The following is a 21,897-nucleotide window of genomic DNA, read 5'->3' on the forward strand; positions in this document are numbered from 1 at the left end:
ATCTCATCCTTCTTCTTCCTCCCTTCCTTTCTCTTTGTATTAATCTTTCCCATGCAATTATCTTGTAAATAAAATACTTAAGTAAATCTGAGAATGAAATATAAAAAGAAAAAGCTGACAACACAGTTGTAGGACTTTCCCATCATGCGACTTTTTCCTGATGCACAGCTTACACACACAATTTAATTTAAAATATCTATAATTTTATTTAAATATAATACTTTTTGTACAGCTATACATCAGTGCTACACTAGCATTCCTTGTGGTGACAAGAGGTACTATTGATGCAGTATACCACTTAATCATAGTTTAGAGCATTTTTTGGGTTGGGGTGTGATTTGCAAAAAGCTTTTTTTTGCAAATATTATTATTTTTTAATTCTTAACATTGTGCCTCAGAAAAATAAAACTTTAATTAGGTGAAATTTTGAGATACTTTTCCTCGAGATTTTTTGGGTTCCTTATATGTAAAAATGAAAAGATCTGATGAAAAACACATGTGCCAAATTGGACCAATTACAACACTTTACCTTCTACAGCTATAGCACTAGATGGGAATAAAAGATAGAAGATTCACAACTGATGAATTCAATAACCTCATATTTCAAGGTTTCTACAGAACAAAATTGTAGATGAAAATAGTGAATAAAAAATATTTATTTCAGACACATTTCTTATTTTCTGCCTCAAGATGTGATATAGTGAAGGGTTGATGAAAAATAAATATGACATAAAATCACTGAAAGTAAACATCAATCAGTGAAGTATGATCACTTAAGAACTTTTTCAAAACCAAAGAAACGCTGATCATAAAAAGAGATAATATTTTGGGTCTGGAAGAGCCTATTACTAATTCATTTCAACTCAAATGAAACAAAAATTTTACATGCTTACAATAAAATACCTAACCAATGGCATTATTAAGACTCAGGTTACATTTGCTACTTTTTTTATTAAAAAGAGGAACTTTACATTTTGTTAAAGGAGGACTTTTAAATTTTAAAATAAAAATTTTCACTTTTTTTGTTACTGTTTATAAATTCTCACTTTCTTTGTTACTCTAATTAACTGAATTGGTCGAATACCCCATTTTTAGTGAGTCTAGTTCCATCCTCCAAAGACTCAACTTGTGTTTGTTATGAATGTATAATTAATTGATATATATATGAATTACAAATTACAAGTATAATTAAAAAAAATTATATTATAAATGAAATAAAGACTTATCTATTTTCTTGAACTAGCGAATAATAAATATTTAGAATAATTAAACCTAAGCGATGTATAGAACCAAGGTGGCATATTAATCGACAGTTTGAATGTTGAAAATAATCAGATCTGAGGTGAGGTAGATATGGTGTTAATTTTTTTGACATCATTACTTCAAAAATGAGTGACACTTGAAAATTCTTTTCAGGAAATAAAAAAATAAAAATCACTGGGACCTGATCACAAGGTTTTATGGCAGGTGTTGAAATACATCTCACCCAAATTTTTTAAACTTTAGCTGGATTTATATTAAAGAAATATTTTAAAACAAAACAATACTATATTGTTTTGCTTCTCAGTGTTGCATTTTTTATTTTAAGTTGCATGATGACTGTCGAATAATATGCCGCCATGGTTCAATACCTCGGTTGGGTTTAGTTATTCTAAATATTTATTATTCTAGAAATAATAAATAATCATCTAGCTACAGCATGCTGGAGGGAAATAGACGATGATCCCTCAATGGTGTCTGGTATATTGGTAGAGTGAAACCTTGCAACCTTGAAGTCAGAGGCAACTAACACGTAGAAGAGGCTGAGGTGGACCACCAAGCTGCTAAACAAAGACTATGGGACCAGATATGGAAGGCGAAACAGGAGGAATGAGATAAGCTGATCATCATGTTGAATGACAATCCGTGGGGGAGGGTTTACCATATTGTCATGAAGAAATTTGTTAAATGCCTCCCTCAGCTGTCAAGAGGTCAGACGAAGAGAGCAGTATTGAGCCTCTTCCCAGTCATGGATCTGCATTGGGAGGAGGTCGGAAGCAGAATGCTTCAGCCCAGAGAATCAGCACTTTGAAGAACCCACGGCCTGACAGGAGTACCAGGCGTGGTTGTGAAGAGCCTGGTGAAACACCACTCATGGGCAATTTTGGACAGCATGAATGCTGCTTTGATTGGAAAGGTATTTCCCTGGCAATGGAGGGAGGCCAGACTTGTTTTCATTCCTAAATCTGGGACTGCTGAAAATAGAGAAATGAAATTCAGGCCCATCTATCTTCTGAATGAGATAACAAGACTATATGAAAGACAGAAGTGAAAGAGCCACTGACCAGCAAAAGGAAACTGATAATGTCGGCAACAGTGTTGTCGATTATGTACGCATTATCTGTCTGGATAGAGGCCCTAAAGTGTCAACGGAACATGGACTGACTGGCCTCTCTACAGTGCTGCGCGGCTCTTTGGGTAGCGGCTGCATACTGCACTGTGTCAGGGGATGCAGTCGAAGTGATTGAGGCGATTCCCCGATCAAGGTTCGAGCCAGGGAGCTGACACGTATGCAGAGCGGTACACTGAAGAGTATCACATGGCAAATGATGGAACATGAATGGCAGGAGAAGTGGGATGCCTCAGCAAAGGGCTTGTGGACTAGGAGATTGATCTCACATCTGGCGCCATAAATCTGGAAGAAAAACATGGTGAGGTGACGCATCATCTCATGCAGTTTCTCTCCAGACACAAGGGAGTTTGGGGCTTACTTTATCGTTTCAAAAGGAGAGCCCTGTATTGCATATACTGTGGCTAGGTGGACAGCCCCCCTTTACACCTTCTATTAGTGTGATAGGTGGGAAGGACGGTGTAGACTATAGGGTCTTGAATGGGTCACACCAGAGAATACAGTAGCGCATATGCTACAAGGAAGGCAAAAGTGGAAGGCAGTGTCTGTAATGGTCTCTGGTATCCTATATCCAAAATGGAAGAAGCTGCAGAGTGGGGGTCGGATTGATTATCAGTGAGCACTGGTGTCTTTCCTCGTTGGTCTAGATATAGTTTATGATAATTCATTGCTGTTTTCTCTTTGTATTATTGTGTTTATATTTTCTTCATTATGACTTTGTATTGTATATTTTCTCATGCCTGTAACTTTATATTGTTGTTTCTAAACATGATGTGCTTTGGAATGCAAGACGATGGTATATTAGTTATCCTGCTGGTTTCCTATTTTTTGGGACCCTTCTTAACAGAAGCTTTTGTATTATTTATTTATTTTTAGTGTTCTGTATATTAGGTATTGTTTTGTTGTAATGTTCCACTTATGTTGTTGTTGATGTTTTGGATGTGCCACATCTTAGAAGAAGGATGGTACTTTTTCATCAATCATATGACATTAAGCTAAGTTATCTCCTTTTTTTTGTTTTTTGTGATCTTTTCAATGAGTTATAATGTAATTTATGCTTGGCTCCATTACATGTTACAATTTTTACTGTATTTCTGCCTTCAACACTGTTTGGTTACATAATATTTAGGTGTGGTATATCCTAGAATGTAGGACGATATTCTTTCAATGGTTGTGTGTTATTATGTTTGTTCTATGACTATTAGCTATGTAATTAAATTTTTACTGAAGTTTTTTGTGTAGATTCTCACATAAATGTATTGTGTGGGTGTGTTCTACATTGTACCCTTATAATTGTTGTGCTCTTCAGGCTTTGTGTCGCTTTGTGTCGGCCTTGCGATATCGTGTATTATAAAGATATGAGTGAATTTGTTTGTGCAAAAAATACTGGCGCCTGGGATGGATTGTGGACCAGTGTAGGGCTAAGGAGGTAGCCTTTCTACTGAGGATATCTTGGCTTAGCCACATGCAAGAGTGGCTTGGTCAGGGCATTTTTGTTGATGCATTAAGGACCCTCATGATATGTGGGGCGGGTGCGCAGGGTGGGGTACTCAGACACTGAGTAGAATAGGGATGAGAAGAGTGGCCCTCCTAGGAAGGGGTATTATGGCTATCCAGAAGGGACGGTTGGGATCCTCCTATAATCCAGGAGGGAGCCCGATGGGTGGACCCAGTATGGCCCTAAGCTAGCAGGGTGCTTTAACGCCATGACACATGGGCTCGACTGAGTCAATGTCTTTTAGTGATTACTGGTCAACCCCCACCCATTGTATTTAAAAAGGTTTGAATAAAAAAAAAATATATTTATTATTCGCTGGTTCAATCTAATAAATAAGTCTTTAGACTTATTTATTTCATTTATAATATAAGTTATTTTCATTATACTTTGAGTCTGTAATTCATATATATATATATATATATATATATATATATATATATATAGTCCCCCATTTGGATCTCTGGGTGGAGACTACTAAGGAAGGGTGCCAGAAAATTAAAAATTAACATTCTATGAATGTTAGAATGAATGCGTTGAATGTTGGAAGACTAAAAAAGGTTGGTAGGTTAGAAAATTTAAAGAAGGAAATGGATAGGATAAATGTAGATGTAGTAGGAATTAGCAAGGTTTGGTGGAAAGAGGAAAACAAGTTTTGGTCTGGTGATTTTAGAATAATTAACTCGGCACCAAATAAAGGGCAGGCATGAGTAGGAAATGAATTAGAAACTGGTGTTATAGAGGAACAAGAGGAGGTTGAGGAGGAAGAAAATGCTGAGATCTGAATTTAAGAGAGCATTAAAAGATTTTAATGGCAGAAAGGCTTTTGGGATAGACAGGATACCTGCAGAATTACTGTGCAGTGCAGGTGAGGAAACGACAGATAAATTATACAAACTGGTGTGTAATATTTACAAAAAAAGGGAAGTTCTGTCAGACTTCAAAAAGAGTGTTATTGTTCTGAAACCAAAGAAAGAAGGAGGAGATAAATGTGAAGAATACAGAACAATTAGCTTAACTACTCATGCATCAAAAATCCTAACTACAATTCTGTACAGAAGAATTGACAGGAAAGTGGAAGAAGTGGTAGGAGAAGACCAATTTGGTTTCAGGAAAAATATAGGGACAAGGGAAGCAATTATAGCCCTCAGATTTAGTAGAAGGAACATTAAAGAAAAACAAACCAACATACTTGACATTTATAGAAAAGGCATTTGATAACATAGACTGGAATAAAATGTTCAGCATTTAAAAAAATTTACAATTCAAGTACAGAGACAGAAGAATAATTGCTAATATTTACAGGAACCAAACTGCAACAGTAATAATGGAAGAACATAAGAAAGAGGCAGTAATATAAAAGGGAGTCAGACAAGGATGTTCCCTATCCCAGTTACTTTATAATCTTTACATAGAACTAGCAGTTAATGATATTAAAGAACAATTTAGACAAAGAGTAACAGTGCAAGGTAAAAAGATAAAGATGTTACAATTTGCTTATGATATAGTAATTCTTGCTGAGAGTAAAAAAGATTCAGAAGAAACAGTGAACTGCATGGATGAAGTCATATGTAAAAACTACCGCATCAAAATAAACAACAACAAAATGAAAGTAATGAAATGTAGTAGAAATAAAGTAGATGGACCGCTAAATATAAAAATAGGATGAGAAATGACTATGGAAGTAGAAGAATTGTGTTATTTGGGAAGTAGAATTACTAAAGATAGACGACAGGAGTAATATAAAATGCTGAATAGCACAGACAAAACAAGCTTTCAGTCAGAAATATAATTTGCTTACATCAAAAATAAATTTAAACAACAGGAAAACATTAGCACTAGATAGGGAATCTTAGAGAACAGCATCAAACCAGTCAAGTGACTGAAGACCAAAAAAAGCATATCATTATTACATCAATTAATTACACATTCATAACAAACATAAGTTGAGTCTTTGGAGGATGGAACTACTCACTAAAAATAGGGCATTAGAGCAATTCAATTAATAAGAATATCAAAAAGGTAAGAATTTATAGAGTAAGAAAAAAAGTGAAAATTATTATTTTAAAATTTAAAAGTCCTTTAAAAAAATTTAAAGTTCCTCCTTTTAATAAAAAAGAAGCAAATCAAACCTGAGTCTTAACATAACTGCCTTCTAAAAATCATTTTTTTTTTTAGTTTAACATTGTAAATGAAACTATTACAAACAATAACATGAATCATATGATTTTTGCAACTACAATAAGTTACATACATGATACAATCCATAATGTTGCATTTCAACAGAATAACAAACAAGTTTAACTATGAATAAATTAACTATAATATAATTAATTTGTTAATATATGTTTATTTGAAATGTATTTACATGCATTTGTGATATAATATTAATAATAGTACTCATATAAATGTATAATAAATTAATTAAAAGACTCATAATAGTATTTTTAATAATAATAATAATAATCAGCATATTGCTTAAATAAATAATAATACAACTGAATATTTTAATCTATAATAGTTTGAAATTACTTTAACATTAATCTTAAATGAGATTCCATCCTTGGCTCTTGTAGTGAAAGGTTGTGTTTTGTTGTGCTCTGTGAATTGTCAGTTGTAACCAGTCCAGCCAGGTGTTCAACAGTGCTTCTACCTGCGTCGCCAGACAATGTGAGAAGGGTCTGCTAGGACATCAGCCGGGCGGCCAGCTACCTGGACTACAGGCCAGTCACATTAAGAAAAGGATAATCCTTTTCTTAATTTTACTTTTATACTATTCAATATTTCTAATAATGTAAAGTGAACTCTTGTAGTCATTGTGAATACGTTAAGTAAATAGCCTATTATTATAGGACTATTGTGCTACTTTTAAAATAATTTTATTTTTTAATTGATTTTCTTGTCAGTGATTTTATTTTACAGCAAGTGTAGATTAAGAAGTGTAAATTAAGTTTAATTTTAATTTTTAAATTTTTCTTCCTTTTTTTCCTCAATGGAAGGAAAAATAAGGCCTCCTCCACCCCGTTCTCCCACCACGGAACTGTCCGACGGTGGAGAGGAAAGCGGGTCTGGCGCTAGGAAGCGCCAGAAACGCCGGGACTCCGCGCCTCCTATGGAGGCGGAGCCCGTAGCGGGCTGTAGCAAGGCTGCAGCAGCCGCCAACTCGCAGGCTGATGATGGGGCCCCATCACAGCCTGCTACCGTCAGGCGGGAGAAAATCCCGCCGATAATGCTGGACTGCCCGAAAGAGTGGCCAGCATTGGCGAGGGACATAAAGTCGAGGATTGGGGGGCGCCTGGTGGCTAAAAGCACCGGGCTCTCGATAAGGCTGCAGCTGGGCAGCGAGGCGGATTACCGGGCTGTGCAGAGTTTTCTGCACTCGAAGGGAATCGCCTTTCACTCCTTTCAGCTCCCGAAGGACAGGGAGCTGAAGGTGGTTATACGGGGGATCCCCTATGGGGCTGCCCCGGAGGAAGTAAGGGAGGAACTGACCTCCCTTGGCTATGAGGTGGTTTCGGTTAAGAAGCTCCTCACAAGGGACGGTCGGGAAACCCCGACCTGCCTAGTGGCCCTTAAGAGGACCCCTTTGGCCCGGGCCATTTATGACCTTGGCAGTATTTTTTACTGCAAGGTCGCAGTGACTGCATTTGTGTCACGAGGGGGGCCACCCCAGTGCCACAGATGCCAGAAATTTGGACACTCGTCCAATTACTGCCAGAGGGCCCAGCAATGCGTAAAGTGTGGTGGAAACCACGACACTTCTGCCTGCGTCAAGCCGCGTGAGGAACCAGCCTCATGCGTCAACTGTAAGGGGCCACATCCGGCCAATTACAGGGGCTGCCCCTATTATAAGGAGCAGACAAACAAAGTCAAGGGACTTAAAAAGCCCGCGACTTTGGACGGCCGCAGCTGGGCCCGTGTTGCCGGTGGGGGAAAAACAGTCCCCAAACCGGAGGTGCCGGCACCCGTGGCAAAAGCGGTCGTGAAAAAAGGGGAGGTAACCTCCCCAACACCCGCCAAGCCAAAACCGGCGGCAACCACCAAGAAGGTGGTAAAACAAAAGGCGGCGACAAAGCCGGCCCCGGCGAAGAAGGCCAAGCCTTCCTCGACGGGAAAGGCAAAGCCGGCCCCGGCGAAGAAGGCCAAGCCTTCCTCGACGGGAAAGGCAAAGCCTGCTCCGGCTGGGAAGGCCAAGCAGGCTGTTAAAAACACCGCGGCCCCTGTGGCCCCGCGCCCCACCAAAAGGGCGGCCGCGCCAAAAGGCACCCCCAGCGGCAATCCGAAACCGGCTACCCCGTTGGAGACCACTGGCATGGACTTCCTGTCGCAGATGACAGTGAAGGATATCCTGCCAGATATCATGATGGTTTTGCCACGCCTGCTCCAGGCAAAATCTCTCAAGGACTGTATTCAGTCCTTAATAGAGTGCCTCATGGCTGTACTGTCAAGGTATGGTTAGGCCCACCCTCAGACTCTTGCAGTGGAACGCCAACTCAGTAGTAGGCCGGACGTTGGAACTATGCCGTCTGGCCGAGGATCTACTGATAGACGTGATACTGTTGTCTGAGACGTGCTTGAACCCAAACAAGCAACTGACCCTTCGGAACTATTTTACATATAGGACGGATAGGCCAGTTCGACCCGGATCTCGCACCTCTGGTGGAACTGCGGTTTTAGTCCACAGACGCCACATGCATACGCGCGTTGTTCTTCATACAAACGTGATGGAGCAAACGTGTGTGCATGTGGAGCATCTGGGCACGGTGTATCGGCTGGTTTCGGCTTATAGCAAGCCGAACGACGCGGTAACCGGCGCAGATCTGGATGCCGTGCTGGAAAATTGGGATGGGCCCGTGATACTCATGGGCGACCTCAATGCCAAACACGTGTCATGGAACAGCATTCTGACAAATCCGAATGGCAGATTGCTGTACGAAAGGGCGAGAGCCCGCCGCTTGGTCGTTGTAGGCCCTGAGGTGCCCACGTTCGTGCATCGCTCAGGCAGATCTAGGCCTGACGTGCTGGATATCGCAGTCATGAAGGGGGGTACCCTCCCATTCATGATTGAAACGATAGAAGACCTCAGCTCGGACCATTCCCCTGTCCTGTTGGAACTAGGTCAGGCAGGGGGTGGCCGAGATCCCCCGCCTATACCCCGAAGGTCAGTCAACTGGAAAAGGTTCTACGAGACCCTCCAGCGGGAGTACAGGCCGGTAAATCCTGAGCTCCTGAACACCCCGGAGGAAATCGACGACACTGTCGGGCGCGTCACGTCGTCAATGACCGAGGCCCTGGCAGGCAGCTCATCGGCCAAAACTCGAGCAGTTGTTCGAAACGACCTCCCTCCTCATATCTCCGAAGCCATAACGGAGAAACGACGACTGAGGAGGAGATATCGAATCACCCTGTCCCCCGCTGATAAGCGGGCCTTTTATAATCAAACGGACAGGGTAAAACAACTGCTGACAAGCCATCGAGAGGATTCGTGGAACGAATACCTCGCCTCGGTCTCTGACGACATCTCCTCGGTGTTCAGGTTGAACAGGAGACTGCGAGAAGGGAAGAAGCCTCGCCATCCGGTTGTGGGGCAGCGAGGTTTTCTTGCATACTCGGAGGCGGAGAGGGCCGAGGTATTCGCCGATACCTTGGAGGAGCAGTTCACTCCAAACCCCCCTCCCTCCCCGAACGACGAGCACACAACCGAGGTGGAATCCTTTCTTGTAGATTATTTCTCACAGGTGGAGGACGCCCCTCTAGAGATTGACCAAGTCACTGAAGCGGAAGTTTCCGCAGCCATTAAGGCCACAAGCCCCGACAAGGCCCCGGGTGTCGACGGGATCAGCGCCCGTGCATTCCGGAACATACCGGCCTCCGTGATTACAGCAATTTCGGTGATATTCACGTCCATTTTGTACGTTGGATATTTCCCGAATTGTTGGAAAACGGCCAAAGTCGTATGTTTACCCAAACCGGGGAAAAGTTTACTTTTCCCACGGAATTATAGGCCAATCTCCCTGTTACCGGTATTGTCTAAGTTGTTCGAGAGGATTTTTCTCGAAAAACTGAGGCGATACATGGAGGGAGAAGTGCGGCCCGAGCAATTTGGGTTCAGGGAGGGTCACTCAACCACCCTCCAACTGGTAAAAATAATAGACGACCTTGTCGGAGGCCTGAACAGGAAACGGGTGACTGCAGCCGTTTTTCTGGATGTGGCCAAGGCCTTTGACAAAGTTTGGCATAGCGGGCTGCTTTATAAGCTAGCGCGATCGGCGATCCCGTACCGCTATATCAGACTGATGCGGTCATATCTGCTAGACCGACATTTTGTCGTGCGCGTAGGGGAAACGATTTCCTCTACCAGAGAAATAGCCGCTGGGGTTCCCCAAGGAGCAGTACTTTCCCCGTTCTTGTACACTTTGTACGTGAACGATATGCCGCTGTCGGAAGGGGTCAAAACGGCCCTTTACGCAGACGACACGGCATATTTCTACGAATCCGCAAATGTGGATTACGCGGTCCGGAGGCTCCAAAGGCAGCTGGACTTAGTGGAACCGTGGCTCGACATGTGGAGAATCAGGGTCAACGGTGAAAAATCGGTGGCCGTGATGTTCACATGCAAGACACGTAAACCGACCAGAGAGCTGGAAATCTCAGGGGAGAAAATCCCTTTTGAGAAAACAGTTAAGTACCTGGGGGTGGTGTTGGACAGGCGGCTTACCTTCGGCGAACATGTAAATTATGCGACCCGGAGGGCTAAGGCCGCCAGAGCCTCGCTATACCCAGTGCTGAACAGTGCCAGCCCGTACCCACTGGCAACTAAGCTCCTCATTTTTCGGCTGTACGTACTGCCGATTCTAACATATGCTTACCCGGCATGGGGGGCAGTGTTGAGCTCCTCGCTTCAAAAGAAGATCGAGGCCGTCCAAAACATCGCGTTGCGGACGATCTTTGGAGCTCCGTGGTTCGTCAGGAACGCCACTCTCCGATCTGATGCGAGATTTCAATCCGTGTCCGAGGTGGGGGTGGCGCAGGCGCGCAGACTGTTCGGGAGAGCGGCTGTGTCCGAACACAGTCATCTTCGGGACATCTGCCGAGAGGACCCAACTCCGACAGTTGTAAGGAAGCGGCCTCACGCCGTACTGGACGAACCACCGTGATGGTGCGGTGCGGTAGCCGAAAATCGACAAACCAGGCTTAGGGGCCTCCATATCGCATGAGCCATAAACGGAATAGTGCGTCAGACGCGTTTCCGGGGTCGCGAGTGAAAAGTTTTCGCGAGTTATATAGTTTGAAGACGTCAAACACGGTAAGTCGCGCATAAAACAAAAACGCGGTCTAAATTTAAAAAAAAAAACTTACAGTAAGACAAAATATCCCAGCAATTGCGACTCCTCCGGAAAAGGGGACGCATTGCTCGCTCCTTATAGCTAGTGCCCCGTTGTGGCGTATTCCTGCTAGCCTATTAAAGAGTTAGCACCGAAAGGACTTCAGTGGACGGTCTGAAGGGGAATTACGTCGGGAGGACAGGCTTTATAAGCCTAGCCTTCCGCGGTCGGCCCATGAAATGGGTTCGATAACGCTGGTTTAACAACGGATTGGAATGCAATTAAATCCGTCTTAAATTCACTAAAATAATAATAGACAAAACTTGAAAAATTAGATCCGAGATTAAAAAATAACCCTTTTAAAAACAAGCCCGATTAGAATGATCCAGCAGCAAGGGACTCTGTCCAGGTTCTGCGATAAAGTAGGGAGTAATAGACTCCTGCCAACTTTGCATTCCATTCCATTCCATAATCTTAAATAATAAATAAATCTAGGAAAACCTAATCCTTGAGAACAACAGATACTGGTGTCTTATAGCACCTAATCCATAATTGTATAATGTATAATATAAATGTGAAATCATAATTAAATTAATACAAATATGTAAATTAGGTTATAAATGTTAATACAATATTTATGAGCTTGTAAACAGTCATATTATAAGAATATAAATCAAATGAAATTACAAGAACAATAGTAAGAAAATAATTAAATCAATAAAAAATATTACTTAAAAATATTATTTAAATCAATCATTTGGGACAGGTAATAGGCATAATTTTTGCAAAGGTCTTCTTAATTAACTGTATGTAAATCAACAACCCTTACCAGGTTGTCAGAGCCTGGATAAACTTGGGTGACAATTCCACGTTTCCAATGCATGGGTGAAGAATTTTCATTGGTAACTAATACTAAATCTCCAACACAAAATACAGGATAGAAAACACCATTTATTGTGTTATTGTAAATAATGTAAATAGTCCTTAGACCATCGTCTCCAGATAGATTATATAAATTTTTAAAGTAATTACCAACGGCCTAAGCAATTAAATTAAATTTTTTGGTAATTGAGTTCAGAGAAGGAAGTGAGTGAACATCCTATGATACGTGTCCTGACGCTCTTGATTGACACTTTCCTATAAACCACCAAATTGGGGTGAAGAGCGAGGAACAGATGATCAGGTTAAATTGATTTTAGTTTTTCTGAATTTAAAAATTGATGCAAATTATAAAGTATATTTTTGGCACAACAGAAATTGTAACAGTTATCAGAAAGGCTTGAGAGGGAATACCCTAACGTAATATAAATCTTTTAAATGTTGTAATAAACTACTGCAAAGTCAGGTTAGAAACTAATTCTAAGTGAATAACTTTAATAGTGAGACATATGAAAAGTGTTATGTAAGATTTACATAAGGTCTTAGACCTCTGTTCGCCATGACGAATCATAATTGGACTGCTGCAGTCTACTGCGCATATAGAGAATGGTCAGGAAGGAATAACTCTAGAAGATGGTAACTGACCAAGCTGTTGCACCTGCCTTTTTGCATTATATCGAAAGCCTATCATGCATTTACAAATGATAGAAGAAATAATTCTCTTACTTAAAATAATTCTCATTTATAATACAATATTTCTGACAAAAAGAATGATGTGTTAATTGAACACTCAAATACAAAAGACGCAAATGCTCAGCATTAATAATCAATTTTGTTAATATTTGCATATGGATGTAAAATAAGAGGATGTTTAACATGGTAATGAAATACAGAATGTTGTAATCTGCCTCTACACAAAGTAAGCCTAAATTATCCAGAAATGGATCAAGTGATATAAGTTTGCTATGATTAGAAATAGTTTGATTCTTTTTAAGATTATTTATTTCAAAACTAAAATGCATGTGTTGCAATTGTTAAATAAAAAAGTAATTCCTTTGTAGATTGGGAAACAATGATTTGTTCTGTTTTAACTGATTTAGCATTATGAAAAAATCTAAAACAGAAACTAAATGTGCGAATTAAAGTCTGTAGTGAAGAAAATTGTTCTGTGTAATTGAATACAACAGTAGATACAGTTACTGTTACTACATTTTTGTGTTTTTCTGTTAAACAATCAGAATTCATATTACAGTTATTGTAAGTAATATTATTATCTTTTGGCCAATGGAAAGAAGATTGTGAAAGTCACTGAGGGCCATGCCACCAAATTGGCATATGAAGTAATTTTACTTGGTGTAAAACCTCTAGACAATATGTCTGCTGGATTATCAGAGGATTTGACATAATGCCAATTAGCATTTGAATTATTTTTCTGAATCTCAGAAATTCTATTGCTGACAAATACTTTCCAATTAGATGGTTGTCCATGATTCCAATTTAGTGCTATTGTAGAGCTTACATCACTTGTTTCACTTACATTGTGATGTAAATGAAACACTGTGGGATCACCTTTTAATAAACATAAGTCCTAATTTTCAGACAAATTTACATGTGCAAAAATTTGCCTGGCTACCAGAATCTACTAAGATTCTACATGAACAATGATTACCATGTATGAGTATATCATTAGTGTTGCATAAGCTGTTGATAAAAGTATATTTTCGTTTGACTGATTATTAAATGAACTATAGGTATTACCTTCAGGCTTATTGCCATCTAAATTAGAATGATTAATTTTGTCCATATGAACGAGTGTATGATATGTACAAATTATACATAAATCTTTTGAGTAACACTAATTAATAGAATGGCCTTTATTTAAACAAATAAAACAACAATTATTATGCCTCAAAAAGTATCTGCGTTCATTGATAGACAAATTTAAAAATTCTTTATATTATTGTAAATGATGATTTGAATTACAAAATAAATATTGCATAGACTTAAATTTTGAATAAAACTGACATTATTTCCTTTATATTGCTTGTTATGATTCAAGGTAAAGCATTTGTTAAAAGCTTTGGTTGAATTGTTATGACACTGTCCTTTTTTTTCTTTCGTTTTCTGTTTTCACTTGTGTGTTTAAAGTGAATGCATTAATATTTCTAGAAGTTGTTGTCTGGAATTAAAAAAATTGATTAAGTCTTTAAAGGTGGGGTACCTTTGATTTGACAACATTTCTTTCCATAACCTCGAGGTATTGAAGTCCAGTCTTGATGTTAGAAATTGGACAACAATAAATTAAAATGTGTTTACAGGAAGTTGCATTGATTCAAGCAAATTGACATATGAGGAAATTTCATTAACAAATTTGAATGAAGTATCGATAGATTCTCTTTTAATAGAACCTGACCTTAAAATACACTCAGCATTATGAAATTCAATTATATATTTGTTATCAAATTGTATTTTTAACAATTCTAGAGCAATAACATAATTTTCATTTTTTATTGGCAGATTATTAATAATAGTTAAGGCTTCTCATTCTTCAACAAGTTATGTAAATAGTGTAATTTTGAATAATAGATAAATCATTTCTATTATGTACTAAATCAATAAATACGAGGGTAAGTCAATTATTATCCGCAATGGAGTTATAAATTTTATTACAATACAAATAGGAAACTTACATGTATATCATTTTTCAACATAGTCCCCTTCTATTTCAAAGCACTTGATCCATCGTTGCACAAGCTTCCTGATGTTCTCATAAAAGAAGGTTTGCAGTTGAGCTGCGAGCTAGGAATGCACTGCTTCTTTAACTGTTTCATCCAAGGTAAATTGACCCCCTTAATGCCTCTTTGAGCGGACCAAACAAGTGGTTGTCGGAAGGGGCAAGATCAGGACTATACGAAGGAAGACCCAGTACTTCAAAGTTGAGTTTCTGGAGCATTTCAGCAGTGTGGGCAGCAGTATGTGGACAGGCATTGTCATGCAACAACACAACACCTTTCGACAGCAGTCTTTGGCATTTGCTTCGAATTGCAGGCTTCAGCCTGGTAGTAAGCATCTCACTGTAATGTGCACTGTTTATTGTCGTGCCCCTTTCGTCATAATGCTCCAGTACTGGGCCTTGTGAGTCCCAAAAAACCATAAGCATCAGTTTCCTGGATGGTTAGGTCTTGAACTTTGTTTGCAGGGCGAATTTGGATGTTTCCATTCCATACTCTGCCATTTACTCTCCGGCTCATAATGATGGATCCATGTTTCATCACCAGTAATGATTCTGTCTAAGAAGATGTACCCCGTTTGTTACCATTGCGATCCAAATGTTTTTGGCAGATGTCCAAGCGCGTTTGTTTATGCAACTGTGTGAATTGTTTTGGGACTCATCTTGCACAGACTTTATGAAACTTTATGTTGTGAATGATTTCATAGACATAACCATGACTAATTTGCAGACAATGTGCCACTTCATCAATAGTTACTCATCTGTCTAAGAAAACCATGTCACGTGCACGCTCAATGTTTTCCTCATTTGTGGCGGTAAAAGATCGTCCAGCTCCTTCATCATGCGTAACACTTGTGCGACCATTTTTGAATTTTTCAATCCATTCGTAGACACTCCGTTGTGGCAACACACTGTTCCTGTACTGTACCGAAAGTCTTAGATGAATTTTGGTCCCTGATACACCTTCCAATCACAAAAAACGGATCACTGAACATTGCCCTTCTTTGGTACAAACAGAAAGCGGAGCAGCTATGGTTAATGGTAGGCAGCGATAATGGAACTAACCTAGCAGTATCAAATCTGCACAAACGTAACAACAATTAAAACACGCATGCGTCATCTACACAACACAATAGTATTACCAACATAAACAAAAATATAACTAAATTGCAGATAATAATTGACTTACCCTCATACATTAAAATAATGCTGCCATTCTAACACGTTACCTCTAAATAAAGGTATATTAATGGGTTGTAGTTGTGTTTGTTTAAATTTTGTATTTGCACTAAATTCTTGATTAAATGATTTTTTACTCTTCCAGTATGCGGTCAGTGTAGCTGCCTTATGACTAAAAACTAACCACAACTATCTTGCTTGTCACCTTCACCGCATCCATGTGCTGCCATATCCTGAGTGTTAGCTGTGTGGTGCAGGACGATGGATGCTGATCACATGAAAGATTGTCTGGCCCTGGACCATACCCAGCTGGATGGGTGCCCTTTTTCTTTTTCCTGTTTAGCCTCCAGGAATTACCGTTCAAGTATTACTTCAAAGGATAAATGGGGATGATACGTATGAGTGTAAATAAAGAGTAGTTTTGTAGTCTCAGTTTGACTATTCCTGAGATGTGTGAATAATTGAAACCCAACCACCAAAGAACACCAGTATCCACAATCTAGTATTAAAATCCGTATAAAAATAACTGACTTTACTAGGACTTGAATGCTGGAACTCTCGACTTCCAAATCAGCTGATTTGGGAAGACGCATTCACCACTAGACCAACCTGGTGGGTCAACTGGATGAGAGCCCAGAGTTCACAGAAATCCGTCTTTGTTGGTCAGTACATTGCCAAATTGCTCAGCAGCCAAGGGCAGGTGTTGGCTAGTAAGTAAGTAAGATTTTTGACTATTATTTATTATATGTTGCAATTTGGATTCTATAGTACACAAGTCTTGTTTGACTTGTATACAATCCGAAGCTAAAACATCATCAAAATCTTGCAATTCAATTTCTGATTGAATGGTGTCACATTTGCTTTGCAATTCAAGAAGATGCCTTATTTTAATTTGTAAGGTGGGAATATCACCTTGTGAAGGATCATAATTGTGAGTAAATGTGCCGATCCTAGTTACAGCATCTTTTACTAACCCTCTTTGTCTAATTACTGTTCCCTATTCATAATAATATGAACTTAAATTAACAATGTGAATTATTAACAAAGTAAATTAAATATGAAATGAATCAAATGTTATTACATAAATGTTGAGACAATGTAAATTAAATGAAATAATAAATTAAAAAACATATTACATAAATAATGTTGTAGATCAAATTGCTGCAAACCCTTTTATTGTTGTAATTTGTTGAACATCAAAATTCTTGAAAATCTTAGGTTATATCTGCGATTCTGGAAGATCAAGATGATGATTCAGAATTTCAGATTTTATCTGTAGTTCTGGAAGACTAAAAATTATTATTATTCGAAATTGTAGATTATATCCTTAGATCTGGAAGACTAAAGATGATGATTCTTCAAAGTTTCAGATCATATATGTAGCTGGAGGCCAAAAATGTAGAGTAATATGCTACCTTAGCTCAATACTTCGTTTAGGTTTAATGATTATAAATATTTATTATTCGTTGGTTCAATTTTATAAATAAAAGTCTTTATTTTATAATATAAATTATTTTTATTATACGTTGAATTTGTAATTCATACATATAACATCATTATATCAATTAATTATACATTCATAACACACACACACACACACACACACACACACACCCACACACCCACGCACACACGCACACACACACACACACACACACACACACACACACACACACACACACACACACACACACACACACACAAGTTGAGTCTTTAAAGGATGGAATAAGACTGACTAAAATAGGGCATTAGACCAATTCAATTAATAAGAGTAATAAAAAAGGTGAGAATTTATCAAGAGTAAGGAAAACTTGAAAATTATTATTTTAAAATTTAAAAGTCCTCCATTAATAACATTTAAAGTCCCTCTTTTTAATAATAAAAAAGGAGCAAATGAAACCTGAGTCTTAACACAAACCTTAAAAAACTGTTTACAACTGAAAAAAGTTTTGGATGGGTTGAAGGTAGTTGCTGCAGCATATCTATATTTCACTGATCAGAATTTTTTTCTATATTAAATTTTTAATATAGAAAACTTTCTATATTAAACTTATTATTTCTATATTATTTATATTATAACTATATTATTTCTATATTAAACTTGAGAAATAATCTGTTAAGTGCATAGATCTTTGGGATAAATATGTATACTACCATGTAAATTTCATGGCTGAAGATCCTTTTTGATCATCTGAGAACTTTCCATCAACAAACATATAAATATAACCTAAAAATACAATACTGGAAGAAAAATTAACATCAATAGACAAATACAATAATTAATATCACTAAAACTAAATAACCATACATATCATAAGCAAATCTGTAATCAATAAACAATTAAACAGAATTAGTAATTTAAGAATAAATGCTAAAATTATATAAACACAGTAATGAATTTATTAATACAAAATTACTAAAATTCAAAATTTCAGGATTTATGATACTTAAATAACAACTTATAATAACTTAATAAATAACAAATTATTTAGCTTAATGAAATGACACTTATCAACCAAACATTCCAATTATATAAAATCTAAAACAAAAATATGTATACTTGCATCTAAAAATATTTCTTCTGAAATCAGAGCTTCTTGTAATTTTAAGAGTTAAAGTTTGAGTTAGAAGATCTGAATTCTTCTAGGAAATAAGCCAAACTACAGAAATTTGAATTTTATTTTTTTAATAATTGTATCATTAATGCATTAATCTCAATGAATAATAATTTATTTACCTTAACTTTAGCTGCCTTGACTTTAAATTTTAAAAGCAAATCGACCATTTTATAATTTCCAAGTAAGCATGCAAGATAAAGAACATTTTGTCCAGTGACGTCTTTCATGTTTACATCAAATGCTAATTGATATTCCCAATCACCTTCCCTGAAACAATGATATTTCATTATTAGAATGACCATAAAAAGTTTAAAAAAATTTACAATAAAAATCTTTTAATCCAGACTTCATAAGATGGAATTAATAGTTACTAATCAAGGCCAGTCACAATGAAATACAATTTGTTCAAAATAAGTAAATTATGTCACAAACAATAATTTGATTATATGAATTGTACAGTAAATAATAAAAATCTAAATAAAAAAAATTAAAAAGTGAGTACTGTAATGAAATTACAGTTACAAAATCAATAATAAATTTTATGCAAGTATTATTTACTTCAACTATTAGCAAAGGAAACTATGTAATATCTGAAGGGGGGTCAGTAGTGCACAGTGGCATTCCCTCTACTGCTCTTAACATCAATCAGCATCTTCTCATGCCAGCAGCCAAAGTAGTGTACTCCAGATGTCATATACATTAATTTGCAATTACTTGCACCATATCCAATTATGACGTTACTATTATAGTAACGAAATATGTTCTGATAATTTGCTATTACAAATAAAATTATTTATGCCTAATATTTTGTTCACTATGTAAATGAAGTAATTTATTTATTTATTTCTTCAAAGTATATGTTTTTTTTTTCAAGTATGTCAAACTAAATAAACAATGACGTACAACAAAAGTATAAAACAGTAACAATGATGTACTACAAAAGTATATGAAATGAATTTAATTATTATAGGCTATAATTTTCTTTGAAGTGGCTTAGTTATTTACAAAAATTATTTTTAAATAGCACATACTTTTTTGAGCTACGAGGACTATTCAGAAAGTAAGGAACGTTTTGGAATTTTAAAAAAACCAAGTACAAGAAAAACTTTTTATTATATACATGTGAAAGAGGAACTAAAATACTACTTTTCAACATAATCACCATACAAATTCAGGCACTTATCATAGCGGTGGACAAGCTTTGAAATTCCTGTGTCATAGAATTCTGCCGCCTGTGATCTCAACCACTCAGTGATGCACCCATCTTACACAAAATTTGTGGTAGCCTAGCTTCTGTGAAACAATTTCAAACAATAAAGTCTGTGAAACTTGTGGGAAACATAGAGAAGGCTCAGTTATTGTGAAACAGCAGTTTTCACGAATCTTTTCGTCAACTTTGGAGACCAGATCGTCAGTCACAATGCTCGGACGTCCACTCTTCTCTTTATTGTGAACGTTTGTTCGGCCATTTTTAAACTGAATGCACCAATTCCTGACAGAACTTTCACTCATTACGTTGTTCCCGTACAATTCACACAGTTCCCGATGAATTTCTATTGGTTTTAAGTTTTTTGCCAACAAAAAACGAATCACAGACCGCACCTCACAACTGGCGGGATTTCCGATTGCAGCAAACATTTCAAATTTGTATATAAAAAAAAACGGGCAGTGCAGAGATGTTCCCGTTGTCACGGCTAGACGCTGACTGAGGTGCCGAGCACGAGCACACCAATATATACGCGATTGGCGTGCGCCTGGCGGCGTCAGGTGGAAATGTTCCTTACTTTCTGAATAGTCCTCGTATTTTTGAATAGCACATACTTTTTTGGCAACCAGTACCATATGTTCTGCATGCTGGGTTTACGAGTGGGCGTAAAGGAGGCAAGTAGAGGCCTAGACAGCTTGTAGGAATGACCCACATTTAGATGTTACATACATTATAGCTTATAATTAAACTTTTATCAATGAATAATCATACCTTGTCCCCTATTTACAATGAACTCAACAAACATCTTCTCATACTTGACTGCAGAATGGAACACTATAGTGCTTTTGTTGCAAATCAGAACATGCTACTGACCATACAAATTATAAATAAACTACATATACGAATTGCCAATATGTAAGGGAGTATTTAGGGGTCTATGCACAAATGAAAAGTAATAGAAAATGAATTAACTTAACTAAAGATTGAATTAATTATAAATAATAAAGGTTCTTCAATTTTGGCTTTATCATTACCAAAACAATAATTTTGTATGCTAGTTTAAGTTGAAAATAGAACGCCAAATAAGACAAATAATCTAGAATGTGATGCAAAGTTATATAAGAAACACCAGATGATGAGACCTAGTGTGCCAAATGCAGTACCCTAAATGCAGCTGACAACCTCTGGATGACTGTTTTACACTGATGACTTCTAGTGCAATACATTAAGGTTAATATGACACAGCTTATTATCAACAACTGCCTTTATCTCAAATCTGACAAGGAAATCAGAAGGAAGAACATTATTCTAAAAGATCAGCTACGAACAAGCTTCATAAGTGGCTGGATCGGTTTGATCACAGCCAAAACTTTTTTCATGGCTAGGAGAGCTAAAGAACATGTATATTGTGGTTACTAAAAAGAGAAAGAAATGTCTGTAAGTCAGCAATTATCAGAATACATCACATAGTGCTTGAAGAACACTTACTGATTACAACACAAAACTGTAAGAATACTTGATATGAGGTGATCAGTAAATCACACTGCAAAGATATTGTGTAAGCAATTTAAGTATTCTGATTTGTTGATTTTCTACCAGTTTGAATAAAGTAAAAGCTAGCCTTTCTACTGCGGAGAAAGGCTAAATGTTTGTCCTTACAGCTGTTTTCCTCCACATGCTATCCAATTTCATACACAGGTTAGGGTTTACTTTTGGTAAACCTAAACTTGTTCTTAGGTAACCCTTAGTAACTGTATAAGCAATTATTACACCATTTTTTTTTGTTTTTTGTCAAAAAATATCCAGCCTTGAGTTTCTACCTTCTTGGTAAAGATATCTTAACTTCTTAGTGAAATGTAGTAGGTAAGACACCTATATATATAATTTGAAACGGTTCAGTTGGGTTTAGTTAGCTTGTTTTGTAGCCTTCTGTGGTCCACCCACCGGGTTGGTCTAGTGGTGAACGCGCCTTCCCAAATCAGCTGATTTGGAAGTCAAGAGTTCTAACGTTCAAGTCCTAGTAAAGTCAGTTATTTTTACACGTATTTGAATACTAGATCGTGGATACTGGTGT

General features: G+C 37.5%; 1 protein-coding gene across 1 annotated transcript in view; it reads right to left on the bottom strand.

Moving 5' to 3' along the window:
- The window catches only part of Lrrk (Leucine-rich repeat kinase), a 230,511-nt gene that overhangs the window by 110,682 nt on the left and 97,932 nt on the right, over positions 1–21,897 (bottom strand). The window contains exon 8 of the mRNA XM_075359136.1: positions 18,736–18,883. Coding sequence (XP_075215251.1) covers positions 18,736–18,883 — 148 coding nt within the window. The remainder of the gene's footprint in view (positions 1–18,735; positions 18,884–21,897) is intronic.

This window comes from Lycorma delicatula, chromosome 3, assembly GCF_047948215.1.
Source record: "Lycorma delicatula isolate Av1 chromosome 3, ASM4794821v1, whole genome shotgun sequence".
NCBI classification, from domain to species: Eukaryota; Metazoa; Arthropoda; class Insecta; order Hemiptera; family Fulgoridae; genus Lycorma; species Lycorma delicatula.